This window comes from Lepus europaeus, chromosome 6 (assembly GCF_033115175.1).
Source record: "Lepus europaeus isolate LE1 chromosome 6, mLepTim1.pri, whole genome shotgun sequence".
Taxonomy (NCBI): Eukaryota; Metazoa; Chordata; class Mammalia; order Lagomorpha; family Leporidae; genus Lepus; species Lepus europaeus.
This window is the reverse complement of record NC_084832.1, coordinates 64,916,712-64,938,968: the sequence shown is the minus strand read 5'-3', so window position 1 is coordinate 64,938,968 and position 22,257 is coordinate 64,916,712. Positions and strand designations below refer to the sequence as shown.

Here is a 22,257-nt window from a genome sequence, read left to right as displayed (position 1 = left end):
AGGGATAAGACAAATTGAATTTGAAAACCCTGCTTCTGACCCTCCCTGAGCTAGGCAGTGGGTGGTCTGAAGAATAAGTGAGGTCCAGGTGCCTGCCCAGGCCCAGCCTAATCCCTTCAGAGGAAGGAGCCTGAGGACCAAGCCGTGCATCGCTTCTTACCAAGGCATGCACTGGTTCTGTCCTGCGGGAGAGCAAAGAATTCAGACCTGTTCATGAGTTGAGCCCATGCTTAAATTTCTACATTCAGTCATTCACTTCTTTCATCTTCAACTTGTCCCCTAGGGTGCCATTTAATGATGACTTTATTCAGGAGGTTATTAGCTCCTGGCCACTGAAATAACAGCTGCTGGTATCAGTGTGCTTATACTGTATTCTTGTTAATCTGGCCTCAACAGATGTGTAACTGGGAGATCTGGGTCCCCAAATTGGGTTCTGTGCAATCTCACAGTCATTCTCCCTCATAACTACTACTCTGTCCCCCACGGCACACAGCCCCTGCAGCCCTCTCCCTGGGAGTCGGGCCTGGGACATCCAGGATATTGGTAAAGGATGACCAGATCCACTGAGGACACAAGTGTCATTTTCACAGTCATGCTTTTTTAAAATGCTTTTTATTTGAGAGGAACACACACACACACACACACACAGCGAGCTCATGCACTGGTTCACTCCCCAAATGCCTGCAGTGGATTTGTACATGTGTGGAGCAGGCAGAGTCAAAGCTGGGAGCTGGGACCTCAATCCAAGTCTCCTAGCTGGGTGATGAGGACCCAAATACTTGAGCCTGCTGCCTCCAAGGGTCTACACTGGCAGGAACTGAAGTCAGGAATCAAACGCGGGCACTCCAGTGTAGGACACGGCTCCCTTAGCCAGTGAGTGTCTTAACTGTAGGGGGAACACTTGCGCAGTAAGGAATTTTTGGTGAAATGTCGTGGAATGGCCATTTCCCTCTGATCGCAACAGTAATATGAAAGTACTTCAGAAAGCTCACGGAATTCAAGGAGAAGTCTGTTTTGGTGCCAACAATTTTTGAACTCCATGCCTGGCTATTTTGTGATATACATTTTCCATGAACTTTTTGAAGATCCCTCATATATGTTCATTATAAGTCACATCAAAGTAAAAAGAAGAAAGTAAAAACTAGGACCCATGGTGCTGCCTCCCGAGATAAGCATCACTGTTAACCCTTGGGTGTGTGTCCTTTCAGAAATCTTTTTTTTTTTTTTTTTTTTTTTTTTTTTTTTGACAGGCAGAGTGGACAGTGAGAGAGAGAGACAGAGACAAAGGTCTTCCTTTTGCCGTTGGTTCACCCTCCAATGGCCGCCGCGGTTGGCGCGCTGCGGCCGGTGCACCGCACTGATCCGATGGCAGGAGCCAGGTGCTTCTCCTGGTCTCCCATGCGGGTGCAGGGCCCAAGCACTTGGGCCATCCTCCACTGCACTCCCTGGCCACAGCAGAGAGCTGGCCTGGAAGAGGGGCAACCGGGACAGAATCCGGCGCCCCGACTGGGACTAGAACCTGGTGTGCCGGCGCTGCAAGGCGGAGGATTAGCCTAGTGAGCCACAGCACCAGCATAGCAGAGACAGAAATCTTTTCAACACACACACACACACACACATTTTATTTTTATTCTTTTAAATAAAGATGTCTCTTTTCACCTACCAATTTACAACATGTCCTGAGCATCTTTTCATGCCAGTAACTATAGATCCATGTCCCCACTTTTCATTGACATAATGTTCCGTAGTATCTCTGCAGTTAGCAAATATCCTTTGCTTGGCCATCCAAGACTTGCTAAGAGTTAGGAACCTGGTCGTCTCTCCCCACCTGCTGCGAGTTCTCAGTCTAACCCACCGTCTCCTTTGCCAATGCTCCTCCCCATGGCGCGTGCTCCCATCCAGGTCACCTGCTTCTCTCTTGCAGTGGCCACCAGCTCCCGGGAGCACAGCTTGCATTCCAACTGGATCCTGCGTGCGCCCCGCAGGCACTCTGAGGACGTAGCTGTGCGTGCCGGGTACTGCACGGACGGTCAGCGGCGCAGGAGTGCTGAGCGTAGGGCCATCGGCACTCAGAGGAGACTGGAGAGGCACCCTATTTACTTGCCCAAGGCTGTGGAAGGGGCATTCAGCACCTTGAAGTTTAAGCCCAAGGCCTGCACCAAAGAGTAAGTGCTTGGGCTAAATAGCAAAGGCGGGATGTCCTTGTGCTCTCCAGACTCCTGGGGTGGTCCCGGCGGTGCATGGAGCCCCCATCCTGCGTGCCACAAATCCTTCTCTCTTTTTTCTAATTACTGCCAGTCTGTGCTGTAGTCTGGTTCACTGCCGTGGACTCGCTGCAGCTCTGCATCTCTCTCCCTGTCTGGCCCACCTGGCTCTCTTGCCGTCTGCTTTCTCTACCCCCAGCCCCACCCAGTGCCAATGTCACATTGCGTGCTGCAGATTTCTGATCAAGGTTTGGAGCAACGCACCAAGAAGGTTCCAACAGCAAAGTAACCGAAGTATCTGAGAAGTGTTGGCTGCTGCTAGCCCTCCTTGGGCCATCTCGCCTCCACCTGCTATGGCCTCTCTCCCTCCAGACCCTCCCCTTCCGAGACTCGGCACCGTCAGTAACCCCCAGTGCCAGTCACTTACTCATGCAGAGCAGTGAGTTCTCTCCTGGTGAGGTGGAGGCAGGCCATGCTGCCAGGGCCTGGCCTGTCCAGCAGATGGGCCCCTCTGGACTCATCCTGCTATAGCATTTTGTTCCTATAACAATAGACCCTAGAGTAGACACGTTAAAGCCACTACCCAGCCTCCATCATGCATGCCCTTGAGTACCAGGCTGAGGTCTACCTGCTGCCCACCTATAGCCCCACAATGACCTTGCCTGGCCCTCCACAAGGCCCAGGACCAGGGCAGAAAGCCCATGGTCTCTTCTGGAATGCTGCTAAGCCAAGTCTCCTTCTCCTCTGTGGCCAGCCAAGATGAACTGAAACCCTGTGCTGCCTTCCTCCCTTCCAGCCTGGGGAGCTCCAGACGGATCCTGTTCAATCTCTCGGGAGAAGACATGGAGTGGGACGCAGAGCTGTTTGCCCTGGAGCCCACGGCATCGCCGGGAAATGACTACCAGGAGACAGAAAACCCCAGGGGACAGTGGCTGCTTCGAGAAAGACTCTGGGAGCGGACAGTACCCTGACTGCCTCTGGACCTCTTGACCTGTCACAGCCAGAGTCCCCGGGTGTGTGTGTGGGGGGTCAGCTCTCCCAGCAGCCCGTGGACAGTAGGGATTGGACCACAGTCAAACCCCTTGCTGTGGGTGCCCCATTAGTGCCAAACAGACCTGCAGCTGCATGGTAGACAGCCTAAGGACACTCTGGGAGCCCAGGCTGCCCTGTGCAGGGGGGCAGATGAGCAGGATTCACAGCCTGGCCAGCATCCCAGGGCCGGAGGAGCTGATGCTCGCTCCCCTGACCTTGTCCCCCACCCCCCACTGCCGCCTGCCCCTCACGCTCCACGTGTCTGTCCAAGTGGCTGCTCACATTCTGCCCCACACCAGAAATGAACTTGAACGCACCCAGGGATCCAAAGTTTCCAAAGAGTGGCTCCTCTCTCCATGGGGCTCAGGGTACCCACTCTGGGTAGGTACTGAATGCAGGAGAGGATGTGGCTACTTTTACTGTAACACTTTTCAAAGTTTTCCAGAAACTTCTTCTGGATTAGGCTGAAGATGGAGCCGGTGTCCTGGAAGTGGGGTGAGGGAGGGGTGTGGCACACCCCTTCGGCCCCCAGGCCCCCAAACAGCCCCATTGCCCTCAGGGAACTGGCTGGGAGGGCAGGGGAGTGGCTCCGTTTCTTCCTAATCCTCACCTAGAGTCTGCATGCGCACCCACGCGGCTGGTGGTGAGCAGCTGTGTGCTGCCTCTTCCCCAGTCACGAGTGTTGTCAGCGCCACTGGGTTCTGTTGGTCTAGAAAGGATATCTGTCTTGCAAGAGCTGTCTGAACCAGAACTGCATCTTAAACATAGTCTTTGCATTTCTAACATGCTTTTTGCATAGAGCTCTGCCCACTCAAATTTGAGAGGCCCTGGTTTAGAAAATGCACTGCATTTTGTCCACTCTCACCTCTTTCTTTCTGGCGTTTTCTTGTACAGCAGTCAGCTGGGGACTGCAGGCCCCTTAGTGTGTGTGTGCCAGGCGGGAGGAGGCGGGACACAGCCCAGGAGAAACCAAACATCCACATGCAGCCAAGGCTGCTCCAAGCTAAAGTCACACTGAGAACCGAATAAAGCTGTCCTTCCACCAGGCTCGTGTGATCCGGCACTTACTGTCCAGTCTTCCAGAAAGAATCGTTTATTTATGTCTGAATCTAAGTGTTTGTAATTCCTAAGAGAAAACAGCAACGACAACTAGTGATTCTATGCGCATTCTTAGAAATTTCATAGCAACATGTTTTCCGGATGAAAACGCACTGGAAACGTTTTAAATCTGTTATTTTTGGAGTGCCAATGTCAATGTTTGGGAGGTTCCTCTCATTTTGTTGCTTGATGCTTGACTGAGAAGAAGTGTTTGAGAGATCTGTTTAATAAAGCACATCGGTGCACGGCAGCTTCTGGGTGGGGGCCTCTCCGCTCCCCAGGCATAGCCTTGAGCGAAGCTCCATGTTGGAAAGTTCACTGCTGGGAGGAACTCGGGATAAAGGTTTCTTCTCTGCCTCTTCTCAGACTCCAGTTTGTACTGACAGTATGGAGTGAACATGCTATGTCCACTTGACCTTTACAGGTAAGAAAAAAATAAACAGAACCCAGAAGATAGTTGGAGTCCTGATTTTTTTTTTTTTAAGCGTTCATTGATTATAGGCACAGAGCTCTGCTTTTCTATTTTGCTTCATGTTTTGTATGGTTTCTGTCTTTAATAAGTCTTCAGACTGGCTGCCCAAAGAATCCTGGGATGGGGAAATGGAGGGAGGGCTTGTCTTGGGGGTTGTAAAGTTGATGAAAAAGCCCAGGATCTGGGATCTTGAGATGGTGTCTGCTGGGGTTTGAGTAAATCAACTCTGAAACAATAAAAGCTACTGAGCCCCAAAACCCAGCTGATCTGATTCTTGCCCCTTGGAACTGACCGCACACCCAGCAGAATCAGCTGGTCATTGGGGTGTGAAGGTAGCAGCCCTCGCTTCCCCAGGACTCTTGTAGTCTGTATACATGAAAATCTACCTATCCATAGACAATACATTCTTCTAAAAAAGAGGATGTGAGTCCCTGTCATCTAGCTTATTCTTAGGCCACTGGCTTCCAGCTCCTTTCACAAAGCATCTTCTCCTCCATGCAGGAAGATGTAGGAGGCTGTCAGTTTAATTTGCGCCGTGTGTACCCAGTCCTTTGCCTGGTTGCTATGCAACTGAGAACATGGCTGCCAGGACAGAGCTGTCAGTGCCCCTGCTGTAACCCAGAGCAGCTGCTGTAACCCAGAGCTGGAGTGGTTCTTTTTTTCTTTTCTTTTCTTTCTTTCTTTCTTTTTTTTTTTTTTTTTTTTTTTTTTTGACAGGCAGAGTGGATAGTGAGGGAGAGAGACAGAGAGAAAGGTCTTCCTTTTTCCATTGGTTCACCCTCCAATGGCTGCTGCGGCCGGCGCGCTGCGGCCGGTGCACCGTGTTGATCCGAGGCCAGGAACCAGGTGCTTCTCCTGGTCTCCCATGCGGGTGCAGGGCCCAAGGACTTGGGCCATCCTCCATTGCACTCCTGGGCCACAGCAGAGAGCTGGACTGGAAGAGGAGCGACCGGGAAAGAATCTGGCGCCTGGACCGGGACTAAAACCCAGTGTGCCGGCGCCGCAGGCGGAGGATTAGCCAAGTGAGCCGCGGCGCCAGCCTGGAGAGGTTCTAATGGGAGACTGTTCCCCTCGTCACAGATCACCTCCTCGTAGTGGATTCGTTCCCTGCAGCTGCTGCAGTACATGACCACACTGCACAGATTTCAAACAACCCGAATTCTCCGTAAAGCAGTCTTTCGGGGATAAGTCAGCAAGGGGGCAGGGCCTGTGCATTCTGGGGGCTTTAGGAGAGAACTCACTTGTTTGCCTCCTCCCAGTCCTGGGAGCTGCCTGCATTCCCTGGCCTGGATGGCTCCAGCCTCTTGCTTCCGTGGTCACATTTCCGGCTGCACACTCAGCCCTCCTGCCTCCCTTCTTATAAAGATCTTTGCAATCACTTCAGCCCACTGGGTGATCGCAGGTAAGCCCCCTGCCTCCAGATTTCTTAACTTGACCACATCTGTAAAATCCCTTTTGCCATGTAAGGGAACATTGAAAGCTTCTAGGAACTGCAAGGGAGTGAAGAATTCGGAAGGGAGACCGTTACTCAGCAACCACGCATAGTACCAACAGATGTTCTATTCCTTCTTACTAGCCGAGGTGAATTCCCTTCTAAGCTTGATTATTACAGGCCAGTATTTATGGCTAGGTCTGACATCAATATCGTTTCCAGATTCTTTTGTTTGTTTTTAAAGAGTTATTTGAAAGAGTGACAGATTTTTCCATCTGCTGGTTCACTCCCTAATGCGGCTCATGCAGGCCAAAGCCAGGAGCTTAGAGTTCCATCCAAGATCCAAGGACTTGGATCATCTTCTGTTACTTTTCAGGCACATTGGCAGGGAGCTGGATGGGAAGTGGAGCAGCCAGGACTGGAACTGGTGCCCATATGGGATGCGGGTGAAGCAAGTGCCCCCTTCACCCATGCGCCACAACTCCAGCACCTCTGAATTCCACTGGTTCTAGCAGCTACCTTGCAATTTTGTGAGGGTGCAATTCTCTCTTGTCTGACAGGTTCCCGTTTCAGAAGGACTTTTGAATGATACAAAACTCCCATGTAGGAAGACATGGCCATTCTACCCTGGAAAGTTGAAGACCAGGATCTAGTTCTAGATAAACATCATGGCTGCTCTAGAGTGAGGTTTCCCCTCCAACAGCCCAACAGGTCTGTATTAAGCAACTGCTTTGTGCCAGGGAAAACCGTGGGACATGCTTTCTGCCCTCCAGCAGCCAGGGTGAACACAGATAAAACACGGCATCTGCTTCGTGGTGTGTCTCTGTCTGCAGGAGTTCTTTGAAGGGAGTGAGTCTAGGTGGTCTGAGGTCTTAACTTCACAGCTGAGGTGGGGCCTTGACAGATGGATGAGATGTTAGCATAGATGCTGATGCGGGGGACAGCATGCCAAGGGAGACATCCCATCAGGCGCAGGAAGGGTAGGACAGCAAGGGGCGCCCCTGGCTGCAGGGCAAGGGGTTCTGGAGAGCAGCCATGGAAACTCAGATCAGCTGGGTGGGGAGAAGTCCAAAGAGGAGAGGACCCTGATCAGATGGGAATGAAGAATGGAGCCGTTATCCAGTGTAGGGCTGGAGAGCGGAGGCATGGAGCAGAACCCTCGAAAGAAGCAGTAGGAGAGAGGGACGGGAGCTAGAGGCTGTCACCCCAAGCGCTGTGGGGGTTAGCTGATCCAAGCCACCCATATCCTCAGGAAGAGAGAGACTCTCCAGCCCCCGGCTGCTCCCTGCCCATCTCCTTCCTCCAGGGCCGCTCCACCATCTTGGACTCCTCTTTTCTTCAGAGCGTGGTGTTCACGCAGACGGGGCCAGTCCAGCTCCTGGACCGTTCCTGCCCACAGTCCCCTGCGGTTAACCTGTATCCCCAGAGGCTCTGTGCCTTCACTATTCTAGTCCCGCTGATCAACGCCAGGTGCCTGGCACCCCCAAGTCCCTCATCCAACAGCCTGGGTCTGGGCAGCTGGCCAGCAGTGTGCGGGGTGGGGGTGGGAGTGGGAGTGGGGGAGCTAGTGCACGGCTTGGGCGGAGCCTCTTCGTGCATCAACGCAGACAGCTGTTTTGATGGAGCTACAGGCTGTGGAGGGCGCCGGAGCCAGCCAGACATGTCTTGGAGGGATTGTCTGCTTGCTTGCCCCTTCCTTTGTCAGCCGACGAAGAGTATTGAGCGTGTGGTGCACCCTTGCCCTGGGCTCTCGTGGGCCGTTCAGTCCAGTGGGCGAGATTGGTATTAGCCAGGGGACTACACCAATGCACGTGAGCTGGAAGTGAGTGCTGTGCCGGAGGGCCTGGTGTCGCTGGAAGCTTGTCACAGGGGAGTCTGAGCTAGGCAGGGCAGGTGGCTTGGGGAGGATGTGGGGTGAACACAGTCATGGCTTCGTTGTCCTCAGTGCTCAGTGGTCACAGAGAGGCCTTTCCTGGCTGCTGTGTCTTAGCCGGCCATCCCACTGCTCTCCGTTGGGTGTGCCTTGGTCTGACACACGATCGCACAATCTGACATGCATGCACACACACGAATAGGCATGCACACATCTATGGCCCCGTGGGCTGAGAGCTCCATGAAGGTGGCTTAGTCCATCCTGTCCACCCTCTGTTCTGTCCTCTGTGCCTAGAACCACACCGGAAACTATGGTTGATGGAGTGATTGACAGGTTGCATGCCTGAGTGAACTGACCATGAGCTGAGATCTGTAGGAGAATATGAGCCATCAAAATGTAAAGGAGGGGCCAGCGCTGTGGTGCAGCAGGTTAACGCCCTGGGCTGAAGCACCGGCATCCCAATATGGGTGCTGGTTAAGGACCCGGCTGCTCCTCTTCTGATCCAGCTCTCTGCTATGGTCTGGGAAAGCAGTAGAAGATGCAGGCCGGCGCCGTGGCTCAACAGGCTAATCCTCTGCCTTGTGGTGCCGGCACACCGGGTTCTAGTCCTGGTCAGGGCACCGGATTCTGTCCCGGTTGCCCCTCTTCCAGGCCAGCTCTCTGCTGTGGCCTGGGAGTGCAGTGGAGGATGGCCCAAGTGCTTGGGCCCTGCACCCCATGGGAGACCAGGAGAAGCACCTGGCTCCTGCCATCGGATCAGCGCGGTTCGCCAGCCGCAGTGCGCCAGCCGTGGAGGCCATTGGAGAGTGAACCAACGGCAAAAAGAAGACCTTTCTCTCTGTCTCTCTCTCTCACTGTCCACTCTGCCTGTCAAAAAAAAAAGAAGATGGTCCAAGTCCTTGGGCCTCTGCACCTACGTGGGAGACCCGGAAGAAGCGCCTGGCTCCTGGCTTCAGATGGGCGCAACTCTGGCCATTGCGGCCATTTGAGGAGTGAACCAGCAAATGGAAGACCTCTCTCTCTTTCTGCCTCTCCTCTCTCTGTGTAACTCTGACTTTCAAATAAATAAATAAAATCTTTTTTAAAAAAAATGTAAAGGGCTGGGGCTCTCAGGGAGAGATTTAGGCTAAGGGAATGCCATGGGCAAAGGCTCCCCTCTAGAGAAAGTATGGCACACGTGGCCAAATTCAGAAATGTCATTCATTCCTTCATGTGTAAGTTACCATTGAGTGGCTCTAGTTGCCAAGCACCATTCCAGGCCCTAAGGACAGATCCATGGGATCAGATCCTCTCCCTTGGGGCACTTGACTTTGGGGGGAGGGGCGTACAGGCAGCAGCAAGAGGGTGATCCTTCATGATATGCATACGTATTTAAGTCAAATAGGGTGGCAGGTGAGCGAAATGCGGAAAGCAGAATATGGAAAGGGGTAGGAGTGGAGGGGTACAGAGGGCGCTGTGGTCAGACAGTGCCTAGAGGAGGTGAGCCTCGAACAGAGAGCTGTCTGGTGCAGGGCATCGATTGAGGCCGGGGAAGAACTGCTCGCGCAAATGCAGGGGCATGCAAGGCCCAAGGTGGGGCATAGCAGGCGGCCCCTTTGGGTACAGCAAGGAGCATGCTGAGGGGTTCCTGAGGGTTCCAAGCAGAGCACCGCCCTGTGTGATTCCGTTCTGAGGACGATTCTGGCTGTTGGGTGGCGATTTGACTGGAAGGGGGCCAAGGGCAAGGTTGGGAGGTGAGGCGGGCTGCTCTGCGGTGGTGCAACCAAGAAATGGTGGTGGCTGGGTCCCTGGAGGGAGACGTGGGGGCCCTTGAGGATGCTTGGGTTTAGGATCTGGGGTAGAACCGACAAGCGCTCAGGTCTGCTGTGAATCAGATTTGGAGATGTGGGGCTTTGGCCTGAGGAACTAGTGACAGGGCTTCGACTGGTGGAGCTGGGTGAGGGAGGGGCTGGGATGATGGTGAGGACTGGATGCGTTCAGGCCTATTACAGTGCCTGGTCTATGGTAGTCATGAACCAACCAGGCACTTGGATATGGGATGCAGGCATCCCACGTGGCAGCTCCACACGCTGCCCTGACGCCCACCCCATGATTAATGCCTGCCCCATGCATTCGGTTAGATTTGAAGGTGGCAGGATTTGGGATCCAACAGGCCCTTGTTAGGAGTAGACCAGTTCTCTTCAGCCTCTCACGCCATCTTGCCCAATTTCCACAGGTACTGTGTAAAGCAAATGTGGACATCAGAGCCCCATCTTACACTGAAGGGCGCTGCCACTCATGGAAGACGAGTGACTTTCTCACGATTAATGTGCATTTGTTCAGACCCCAAGTCCCAGCGCGCCTCGTCCAGGCTAGGGCCTGTGGTTCTTCAAAGCCACACAGCACAGCCTGCCTGCCTCCCTCAATTACACGGCACTCTGGGGTATGCGGCACCATGGCCACACGGTGGCGCCCTACACCCAGCTATCCCTAGGTTTCGCTGAGCATCTGACATTCACACTGAAAGGGAACCGGGGTGCCCTGGGATTCTCAGAACACACAGCTACCCTCGTCAGCGAGTCCAGGGCTGCTGGCCATGGGGAGGCCAGCCGGGCTCCTTAGCTGCCGCCGCTCTGCTGGAAAGCCTCCTGATGCTGTCTTCCTTGGTCCCAAGGCTCTGGTTGGGAGCCAGAAGACCCTCAGAAGCCATTTTCTGGGTCTTTTTCACAAACGCTGTGCCCGCCTCTGGGTGCAAATCAAAATGTCATCCTCCAGGGGGCAGGGGAAAGAAAATGGGCCCACTCTCCTGGAAAAGGAGATTTTTTGGAAGCTATCATCTGGCTCCAGAACACACCCCAGGTTCTTCCAGAAAGAATCAACACACCCCCCCCCCCCCAGCCGCCCACCAGCAGCATCCGTTTTCATTTCTGGAGGCCATACCGGGTATGGGCTGTGTGCCAGGGACACCAGCTCTGATGCTAGAGACTTCTGCAGCCTCAAGCAAACGACTTGCCTGTTCTTTACCGTGATGTTCTCGTCTTCAAAGGGGTTAATAACCACAGGATCGGCTCTATAAGGCTGTGGTAAGGATGAATTACTAGTAAGCAGAGTAAATGAAATTGCGGAATCCTATAGTCTTAGGCCTGCAGACATTTCCTGTGGCGTACCCTACAGCGTGTAAAGTGCTTTGTGCCAGGTACACCGTGAGGCTTGGGAAAAGTTATGATCACAATGGGCATAGCCACAGCCTGACTTCTGGAGATGTATTCTGGAAGACTCTTAGTGTCAGATGACCCTGTGGGTTCTGGATACTGAAGCTCCAAGTCTGCAAATACACCTGAAAGAAACCTGACTCTGTCATAGCTCTTCCTCTAGCCAAGTCATCCCCACCTCCGCCATCTTTCTTTCTTCCTTCCTTCCTTCCTTCCTTCCTTCCTTCCTTCCTTCCTTTCTTTTCTTTTCTTTTCTTTTCTTTTCTTTTTTTTAAAGATTTTATTTATTTGAGAGGCAGAGTTACAGTAAGGAGAGGCAGAGAGAGAGAAAGGTCTTCCATCTGCTGGTTTGCTCCCCAAATGGCCACAAAGGCCGGAGCTGGGCCGACTTGAAGCCAGGAGCCAGGAGCTTCTTCTGGGTCTCCCATACAGGTGCAGGGGCCCAACGACTTGGGTCATCTTCTACTGCCTTTGCAGGGCATAAGCAGAGAGCTGGATTGAAAGTGGAGCAGCCGAGATGTGAACTGGCGCCCACATGGGATGCCGGCGCTGCAGGCGGAGGCTTAGCCCACCACACCACAGCACCAGCCCCCCATCTTTCATCTTTCTCCCACCTTGTGAGGAAGTCAAGCTACCTGCAACACGGGTGAAGCTGAGCTGTGTGCACCCTTTCCCCTCGTCCCCTGAACAATGGGGTTTCCATCTGCAGAACTTGCCTCTCAGGGAGCACCCTGGGCCTTGGGCTCGTTTGGAAATGTATCTCCCTCATCTCTCGGATGCCCATGTGCCAATGATAGCCCATTGTGTGAGAAATGCATATGATGAGGAAATTTTGCCAGAGTTGTAATTTTTAAAATTGTTTTTTAACTATTTACTATTCTTTTTAATTATTTGAAAGGGAGAGAGATGGGGGTAGGGACAGAGAGAGTGATCTTCCATCTGCTGGTTCACTCCCCAGGTGCCTACATCAGTTCTGGCTGGACCAAGTTGAAGCCAGGAGCCTGGAACTCCATCCGGATCTCCCACCTGGGTGGCAGGGACCCAACCACTTGAGCCATCACCTGCTGCCTCACAGGGCGAGTGCTAGCAGGAAATTGGATCGGAATCGGAGCTGGGACTTAAACCTGGGGACTCTTGACGTGGGATGTAGGTGATTTAACCACTGCAACAAATGCTCGTACCTCTGCAGCTCGGTTGCTTTGCACCAAAAAGAAACGTATCTTTTAGTTTTAATTTCCCACAAGCTTTTTGAAGTGCCCTCCTGTGTCCCACAACTAACGAATGATGATCAGCCAAAGCAGCAGCTATTGTTGCTGTTTCGGCAGACATTTGAAAGCTGTAGTCAAAGGGAGTGAGGATTGCAGACCCCAGCGGGCCCTTGGTGGGTACACTAGTCAGGAGAGACTCCGGGGGCTGGGAGGTGGGCCACACCCCACCTCGCACCTGGGGACACTGCCCCCTGCTGTTTAGCATCTGATTGGAAGCCACGGAGCCCCGACTCACAGCAGCAGCTCCAGCACAGGGGACTCCTCACCAAGACAGAGGCAGCTGCGCTCCAAACAATGCAGAACCACAGAGAGGCAAGCCAGCTCTGTGACTTCTCCCCGGGCACTCCGACCTGGCGTCTGTCTCTCTCGCCTTTCTTTCCTTAAATGAGAGAGGCGAGCCCCCGTGGCTTCCCTCCGTAGTGTCCTCCCGGCTTGTCCTGGGAGAAGTAGAAGGTTTGTGCTTCTCACTGCACAGAGCTCAGGGCCCCTTGTCGGATCTCACTGTGTGCCCCAGGAATGACTCAAGCGAGGCCGTGTCACACACTGATGCCTGCTTTGGGGACCAGTGTCCCAACATTTCTGTACACGACCCGCGAGCTGAGCCCTGAGAAGCCGGAGCCAGCAGAGAGTGCACTGTGTGCTGTGTGTGAGTGAAGTTCAAGGGCAGGAAGAACAGCTCTCCAGCCACGGCAATCAGAACAGGGGCCGTTAGGAGGAGCAGGGCTGACTGGGCAGGGAGCCTTCTGTGACTTGGCCTGTCCTGTCTCTTGTGGGTGTCGGCACCACAGGCGTGTGCGTTTGCCAAGGGTCTTGGAACTGCTCACTTAAGATCCCAAAGGGCACAGTGGAAAATGCCCATGCAAGCCACCATCAGAGGCCTGTGATGTCGTGGAAGAGAGATGTTCCCCCACAGCGAGCATGGCTCCCCTGTTATCTGTGCGAGCGAAAACCCGAGAGGCCACCAGCATGTGGTCGGCGTCTTTGCGAATGTTTGCAGGGTATTTCCAGACAGTGGGTCATCGCCTGGCAGTTGTCACTGGGGAAACTGGCAGCGAGAAAGAATACATCCCACAGAAGAGGCACAGAGACTCCACCACCATCTACAACAGTATTATCAAATGCCACTGGCCCTTGGAGCCAGCCGGTAGGCGCTCACCCAGGCTCCTCATCACAGGAAAAGCCTACGTCTCTTGTTGCCCCGAGCGTGAGGCCACTGCGTTCCACGGACGACAGGCCGGACAGCACATCTCGTCAGAATCTGAATGGGCCTGGGCTTTTTGCGTGAGATGCTGACATTTATTAGAAAATCAGAAAGCCTCGTTTCCACCGGGTTCCCGAGACCCACCATCTGCTGCTGGAGAAAGAAAATGGAGATTTTTTTTTTAAACTCATTTACTTATTGTGAGATGGGAGAGTGTGTGTGTGTGTGTGTGTTGTGTGTCTTTGAAAAAGCAAGGTTGGAGGATGGGAGTGTCAGAGAGAGAGAACGCGCGCGCCAGAGCGAGCCCACTTGGCAGGGCAGACAGAGGGGCATCGACTGAATGGTGGCAGTGGCTTGGCAAGCACAATTATGGAAATCGTCTACCCAGAGCTTCTCCCACCCCCTCCTGACCACATGTCCTTCCACACAGGAGTCCAGCTTTTGAGAATAGGCAAAGTCCCCATTTCAGGGGGGAGAGGGGGCTCAACCAAGCACCAGTTACTCTGAGTAATACGAGTGTGCTTCAACAAGTTCATGGGAGATGGAATTAAAAGACATTAATGTTGGTGGAAAAAAACACAGAAATCCACGCACAGGAGAGGTCTCCAAAAAGGTCATGGAGATGTATGCTATGAAAAAGCTATGCATGGAGCTGGCACTGTAGCATAGTGGGCTAAGCCTCTACCTGCCATGCCAGCATTCCATATGGGCGCCGGTTCAAGTTCCGGCTGCTCCTCTTCCCATCCAGCTCTCTGCTATGGCCTGGGAAAGCAGTAAAATATGGCCCAGGTGCATGAGTCCCTGCACCTGTGTGGGAGACCAGGAGGAAGGTCCTGGCTCTTGGCGTTGGATCCACCCAGCTCTGGCCATTGCAGCCATTTGGGGAATGAACCAAAGGATGGAAGACCTCTCTTTCTGTCTCTCCCTCTCTCTGCCTGTATCTCTGCCTCTCAGAATAATAAACAGATAATAATAAGAAGAAAGCTATGCATGGAGGACACAAGTTTTGCACCAGAACAAAGTTATCTTTTAACTCCATGTTCCCCAACATTTTCCAAATTCCTCTCATAGATCTTTCCAGGGAGTGGGTGGCATCAGGTAGCACAGGTGGCCACCCCCAACAGAAGCAGCAGGCTTAGTGGGGGGAGGGGCCGGGGTCAGTGCAGAAAGAGGGGCGAGCAGGGTGGGAGCCAACGCCAGGTGAGGACAACGAAGGGTGCCTGTGCAGGTGGGGTGGGTCTTTGGGCAAACTGGGGCTGCGCAGGTGGAGACGCAGACTCATGTTCAGGAGAGCATCCCAGGGCTGGCTGACATCATGGTAACCACCAGCCACACCCCACACACCTGCCTCTCACCCCCTGCAGCCTTGCTTTTCTTGTATTTGTTTATTTCCACTCTGGTTGTTGTGCCAAAGCCGACCTGTCCATTGGGTTTGTCAGCTCTGAGCACCAGCAACACCCAGGCGCTAGGTCTCTGGCAAGCATCCTAGCACAGCCTGAAACCGGACCATGAAGTAAAGGCAGATAGGATTTTTGGGCTCCAGGGAACCCCACATTATAACTTCCTAGGGTCAAGTGCTGGGTGAGGCAGGCTGCTCCTGGATGCGTCCACCGTAGTCTAATGAGCGACTTTTTAAGGGACAGTCTCAGCCGCAAGGTGGTCTTTCTGCAGGAACCTGAGTACCCTCAAAGTCAAGGTCAAGGTTCTGGGAATGCGCTGGGGCAGGAGCTCTGTGACCTGACTTCTCCGAAGCAGAGCCCCTGCGCTCAGCCCCTGCGCTCCCCAGGTGCTCGGCGTGCTGACGTCATCACACAGGTAGGCCGCCGACAACCACCTGTCTCCCTGTTCAGTGAAAGGCTGAGGGAGCTTGCGACAGCTGCCAGGCGTCACGAGCTGGCCTGTATTCCACCAGCCCCGGAACAATCAGAGGCCAGTCTCCGTAGGGGGATGGAGCAGGAGGGCCAGCACCATGGGACTGCGCATGACCTTGACCTCGGAGCCCGCCCCAGGCCGTGCTCTGTAGGTCTGACTGCCCCAGGCGCCCGGGCCTCCAAGCTGGCAGAACGGTGCTGCGGCTGTGTTGGCACCTCTGGGGGCGGCGTCTGGGTCAGCCTGAAATCCTGGGAGCCTAACCCCTGAGCCACACGTTCCTCGCAGTGCCAGGAAGCAGGTCCCCCAGGGCTCCCTGGCAGAGGCGGCCTTGCGGTCTGCCCCCCTGGGGGTAGCTCAGCCTTTGCTCCTTGCTTGGAGGCCACAGGTTGGCCCCTGATTTCCCTGTGGAGCGCCCAGATCTCCCTGAGAAGCCATGGAAGCCCTTGAAGCCCTGGGGTGCGCGACAGCTGGGACGTGGTGCACTGCCACGGACGCAGAGACCTGAGACCCCGCGGCAGCACGGGTGAGCCACACTGGAGCCCTGTTCTGAGTTCCCAACTAAGAAACATGCCCACGGGTTCCCGGGGACTGGCCGTGTGCCCAGTGCCCGCACCTGCTGTGTCCTCGAATGCTTCCCCAACTGTAGGAGGAAGAGGTTGAAGGTCAGTGGGATGTGACTTGGGGTGGTCGACGGCAGAGCCAGCCCCTCCTCTATAACCCACAGCAATCCTCCAGCTCAGCCAGCATGATCATTTCCAGCCTAGTACAAGAGCCGCCTTGGCTCAGACAGCTTAGGCAATTCTCCTGCAGCCACACAGCTCTAAGGCACAGACTGACACCTGTCTGGCTCCAGAGCACAAGGCCCTTCCTCTCCACTGCACCTGTGCTCCCTACCCCACCCCGGGGGCAGAGGGAGTGCTCATCAAGACTGGGTCACACACTGTGGACCCCTGTTCCCCAGCCAGGGGGTAGCAGGCATGGTAAGTGGAACTGGGTGGAGAAGGCAAGAAGTTACTTTTATAGCAGGAACATTTAGCTAAACCTTACCATTTTCAGATGTTCTCATTGCTTCTTTTGAGCACTGATGTCTCTCAGGGATGACAAATAGCCCCTCCAAGATGCCAGCCAATGAGAATGCCCTGCCTGCTTGTTGATCTAACTGGTCTACCAGCGTCAGTTCCAGCCCGGGCGACAGTGTCCCTGCGAATCAACATTCCTACCCCCTTCAGCCAGGCCCTCTCGTGCATGTGTGTGTCTTGCTGAGCACCCCCTGCACCTGGGGTGGGAGCAGCAGACACCATGGCCTCGCCTGACACTGCACACGTCGCCTGGAAGCTGCCCCACTTTGTCCTCCCCAAGGGCAGAGAGGGCCCACTGATTTCAGCAGGCGGAGAAGGGCACACTTACACTCAGCAGAGGGGACAGGGCCCCCCCAAGAGAGGAGCAGGCGGCCCTCAAATGATTGGTTTGGGGCTGGTTTTTTTTTTTTTAATTTTATTTATGTATTCGTGGTAAACAGAGAGAAAAGGGGAACAGATATGTGAGAGAGAGAGAGAGAGAGAGAGAGAGAGTGAGAGCACACTCTCATCCACTGGTTTGCTCCTCAATGCCTGCAATGGCCAGGCCTGGACCAATGCTGAAGCTGGGAGCCAGGAGCACCATCCAGGTCTCCTAGCTGGGAGGTGGGTAGTCAGTTACTAGAGCCATTACGGCTGCCTCCCAGGCCATGGATTTGGTAGGAAGCTGGAGTCGGGGTCAGAGCTGGGAATTGAACTCAGTACCCCAAGGTGGGACGTGGGTGTCCTAACCACCAGGCTAACTGCCTGCCCTGCTTTGGGGACCGTTGAACACCAAAGCCAAGTGCTGGGCCCCATGTCTCCCTGGCCCACATTCATCCACTGAAGTCCACTACCGCTTGGGGTCGCAACTCAGAAACAGATGACGTAGTCATGGCTCAGCACCAGACCTGTGGCCTCCCCAGGCCTCGGCTTCCGGTCCTTACACGTTAGGAGGGCATCACTCGTCCCTCGGGTGAGCCTGTGGGCACAGTGCTTTCATGCGACCCAGCTCTGTTTTGCTAGGATAAGCAATTGCTGTCTTTGTAATGTTGGATTGATTTTTAAGATCTGAGTGATATAAAGATGTTTATGAGTTCAGACATAAGGCTTCAATCCAGAGATTATTTATTCCGTGAGTACATATTAAATACCTAGATGGGCCTGCGCCACGGCTCACTAGACTAATCCTCCGCCTGCGGCACTGGCACCCCGGGTTCTTGTCCCGGTTGGGGTGCCGGTTCTGTCCCGGTTGCTCCTCTTCCAGGCCAGCTCTCTGCTGTGGCCTGGGAAGGCAGTGGAGGATGGCCCAAGTGCTTGGGCCCTGCACCCACATGGGAGACCAGGAGGAAGCACGTGGCTCCTGGCTTCGGATTGGCACAGTGTGCCAGCCATAGCAGCCATTTGGGGGGTGAACCAATGGAAGGAAGACCTTCCTCTCTGTCTCTCTCTCTCACTGTCTAACTCTGCCTGTCAAAAAAAAAAAAAAAACAAAAACAAAAAAAACACCTCCCTGGACCAGCCACTCTCTTGGCACTTTAGTCATAATATGGATAAATGACAGCGACTTCCTGATCCAAGGGGCTTATAATTTAGCAAAGGAGAGAGAAAGCAACTCTGTCCAAAAACACCACCTGTGTTTGGAGAAGCATGGCGGCCCATCGGGCGAGCCTGAGCCAGCCGGAGTGGGTGCTAACACGAATCGTCAATGAAGGCCGTTCTAGAGGTGTGTGCGTGCCAGGCCAGGCTGTGGGGACACGTGGGGCACGGGTAGCACCAGGAAAAGATGGAGTTGGGGCGAGGATGGCCCTGTGTAGGGGACCTGGCAGGGCACACGTTCCCATTTCTGGAAAAGAGCTGTGTGAGTTATCCACCGTCCCGCCCGTTGGCGCTGGCCTCTTTCTTGTGAAGAAACCCCTGTCTGTGAAGATCCAGACGTACGGAATAAACTTGAGGCTGACACTTGTGGACAGAGGACTCTTGGCTGCAGGGAGAAATCTTTGGGGAGCTGAGCTCTCTCGGTGCTTTCGGGGCGACTCAATCGCCCTTGGCTTGTGAGCTCTGAGGAGCGGAAGGTGGGCTGGTGGGCCGGCTGCCCGGGGCACGGTGCCCCTCCTGAAGCCCCGGGGCTTAGGGCCTGCCTTCCTTGTTTGGATGCAGGAGAGAAGGAGGCATGGATGCGTGGAGGAGCTTGCCGGTTCACCCGGAGTCACCTTTCCTCATTGTTAGCTTCATTCCTCTCTTTTTTCCTCCACTCTATCCTCCCTCCCACAGATACCCACATCTACGTTCATTTTTACATTTTTGAATAATTTATTTGCGAGCCAACAAGCGAGTTCCCACCCACCCACCCCCAGTATACTCCCCAAAAGCCTGGGTTGGAGTTGGGAACTGGGAACTCCGTTCAGGTCTCCCGTGGGGATGGCAGGGACCCAAGTGCCTGAGCCCTCACCACTGCCTCCCAGGGGCTCCCTAGCAGGACGCCGGGACTGGAACCCAGGCACCGTGATAGGGGACACGGGTGTCTTCAAGTCTTGTCAGTGCCTCGTTCCCATCGTCTCCTCCACGGGTGGACTCCCTGCTTGCCTCTGTCGTGTGTTTGCACTCTTCTTTCTAACCCGTCGGTTCTCTGTCTTGCAGAGGAGTGTGATGGGTGGTCAACACTTTCGACACTTTGATTACCCACCCTTCACAATAGTCTGATATCAGATTCGGTTTGTCTGTCTTCTCTGTGGCAGTCGCACAAGAGCTGACTGCGTGGCTTTCCTTGTGTCCGGAACGAGTTGCAGCTCCTGGGCAAAAAAAGCCGGGAGAAGCAAGGAGACACGCTCGACACTAGTGTCCCCAGGAGAGCTGTCACTGCACCCCATTAACATGTCCGACTGGACTTGCATCCTTGCTCACACATCGTTTTCTTCTGGTTTTGCGGTCTTTTTTTTTTTTTTTTTTTTTTTTTTTGACAGGCAGAGTGGACAGAGAGAGAGAGACAGAGAGAAAGGTCTTCACCCTCCAATGGCCGCCACGGCCAGCATGCTGTGGCTGGCGCACCGCGCTGATCCGAAGCCAGGAGCCAAGTGCTTCTCCTGGTCTCCCATGGGGTGCAGGGCCCAAGCACTTGGGCCATCCTCCACTGCACTCCCGGGCCACAGCAGAGAGCTGGCCTGGAAGAGGAGCAACCGGGACTAGAACCCGGTGTGCTGGCGCCGCTAGGCGGAGGATTAGCCTATTGAGCCACGACGCCGGCCCTGGTTTTGCGTTCTAGTATGGGTTTATCAGCACCAGTCTGCAGTTTCTTGTGATTGAGAAATTTGGCAAAAAGACGTGGGAAAAATTGAAATAAGTACCTTAAAGAGAAGATAGGCTATCTCATGAGCAGCGGGCGTGCCTCCAGGTTGTTGAAGGCGACAGCTCTCGATAGGCCCTTTGATTGAGTCAGCCAGTTGACTAGAGCTGTTATAACATACAGCTGCTTCTCAGAGACTCTGCTACGGAATCAGCTCGGCGCAGAAAACCCGAGAGCCCTGTCTGTCTTGGAAGAAGGTGTCAGTCTCAGCTCCTAAGTGCAGCCTTAAAGCACGATCCCATGGCGGTTACCAGCAGTGTTAGGTTGGTTTCCCCTTGGATGCGCTCTCGCTTACTCTTTCAACCCAGGAGAGAGGACGATTCCTTGTGCTCGCCACACTCAGCCAGAGCCGCTGACGGTTAAGCCATGGTATCTCTTTCTCTGTATTTTTATCATGAGGGAAGGGAAGAGACGGAGAGGGAGGACTCCCATCTGCTGATTCACTCCCTAATTCGCTGCCACAGCCAAAGCTGAGCAGGGCTGGAGCCAGGTGCCAGGAGCTGGGAACTGCACGCGGGTCTCCTGCGTGGGCGGCAGGAATCCAGCTCCTGAGCCATCACTGCCGCCTTCCAGGGTCTGCATTGGTCAGGAACTGGGAATCAAACCCAGGCGCCACCAGTGTGGGGCACTGGCCTCTTGACCACAAGGCCGGATGCTTGCCTCAAGCGCTCCTTTCCAGCCCCCTGAGTGCCTGGAAGACTCGGCGCTTGTGGGTGGCCTTTATGTTGCCAAGCTGGGCTCAGTGAGCTGGGAGAGTCTTCTGGTACCGAGCCCTTCCTTTGGGCCAGCTCCTTCCATGATGCTCTTCCCAGCCCAAGGAGAACTGAGCAAGGCAAGGGGGAAACTGAGTCCCCGGCAGGACCTTGCAGGAGACAGTACCGTGCGTCCCAGGCTGGGACTACAAAGACACCTCTTCCTAGCAGGCACCCCACCCGAGGAAAGGAAGGGCGCTCAGCAGAGCCTGTGCATGCCGCCAAGCTAGCAAGTGATGGAAGAGGATGGAAGTGTCTTTTATTTTTTTTTTCTTTTTTGACAGGCAGTTAGACAGTGAGAGAGAGAGACAGAGAGGAAGGTCTTCCTTCCGTTGGTTCACCCCCCAAAATGGCCACTATGGCTGGCGCTGCGCCAATCCGAAGCCAGGAGCCAGGTGCTTCCTCCTGGTCTCCCATGCGGGTGCAGGGCCCAAAGACCTGGGCCATCCTCCACTGCCTTCCCGGGCCATAGCAGAGAGCTGGACTGGAAGAGGAGCAACCGGGACAGAATCCGGTGCCCAAACCGGGACTAGAACCCGGGGTGCTGGTGCTGCAGGTGGAGGATTAGCCAAGTGAGCCACGGTGCCGGCCAAGGGAGGGGGGCGTGTCTTACATACACACTTACTTAGCTCCTGCAGCATGCCTGGTACTGTGAAAAACATGGACAAAGTAAAGACGAGCAGGCCCTTCTGTCCAGTTGGTTTTACAACCTACAGAAGCATTACTTCTGGGCACCAGGATGTAGGCACTAGGCTGCTGACGGCCCCTGGCAGCACGGACTCATCGGGCAGGGGCGGGGTGAAGGCGAGGGCGAGGGGCCCTTGCCAGCTGAGCAGAGGTGCTTCCTGGGAGGAGGAGGGAGGGAGAGGCGGAGGGGGAGGAAGAGGGAGAGGTGGCAAGCTCAGACAGGCTGCTTGGTGGCCAGTGTGGGACGGACGGGCTGGGGAAGGTACTTGGGAAACAGGACCCTTGGATTCTCCGAAGTCGCTGCACATGGTTGCAAGTTCCTAGGAAGCCACAGTTTGATTCCACAGGGGTCCTGGGGGTGACCTCACGCAAGGGCTCCTTCCTAGGAGAATGATAACAAAAGGTGCTAACCTCATAGAGGTTGTTGCAAATGTTAAATGCGATAACACAAGCCAGACACTTGAGAAAAAACACCATGGTGGGCTGCCGTTATTGAAGCTGACACTCTGTTGGCTTTATCTTCAAGCCGCCAGCCCTCCGTGGGCTGAGGGGGATAGGGGTTGCCTCCCGCAGGACTGAACTCCAGTCCTGGCCCTGCTGTGGGGAGCTGTGTGTCCTGAGCTGGTTGCTGCACCTCTCTGAAGCTCACTGATAAAAGGGCAATAATGCACCTCTCCTCCAGGCTTGAGGAGAGCACTGAGGGAGAGTGTACCCCAGAGCACCAAGTGAGAATTGGTCAGCACTGTGTCCCATCCCCCACCCCTGCCGTATGTAGGT

At 54.5% G+C, this 22,257-nt stretch overlaps 1 protein-coding gene and 1 pseudogene across 1 annotated transcript in view; both read left to right on the top strand.

Moving 5' to 3' along the window:
- Window positions 1–3,175, top strand: part of C6H13orf42 (chromosome 6 C13orf42 homolog) — a 36,603-nt gene extending 33,428 nt beyond the window's left edge. The window contains exons 3-4 of the mRNA XM_062195344.1: window positions 1,925–2,165; window positions 3,001–3,175. Coding sequence (XP_062051328.1) covers window positions 1,925–2,165; window positions 3,001–3,175 — 416 coding nt within the window. The remainder of the gene's footprint in view (window positions 1–1,924; window positions 2,166–3,000) is intronic.
- Window positions 3,176–13,488: 10,313 nt separating this feature from the next.
- Window positions 13,489–22,257, top strand: part of LOC133762102 (guanylate cyclase soluble subunit beta-2-like) — a 73,761-nt pseudogene continuing 64,992 nt past the window's right edge.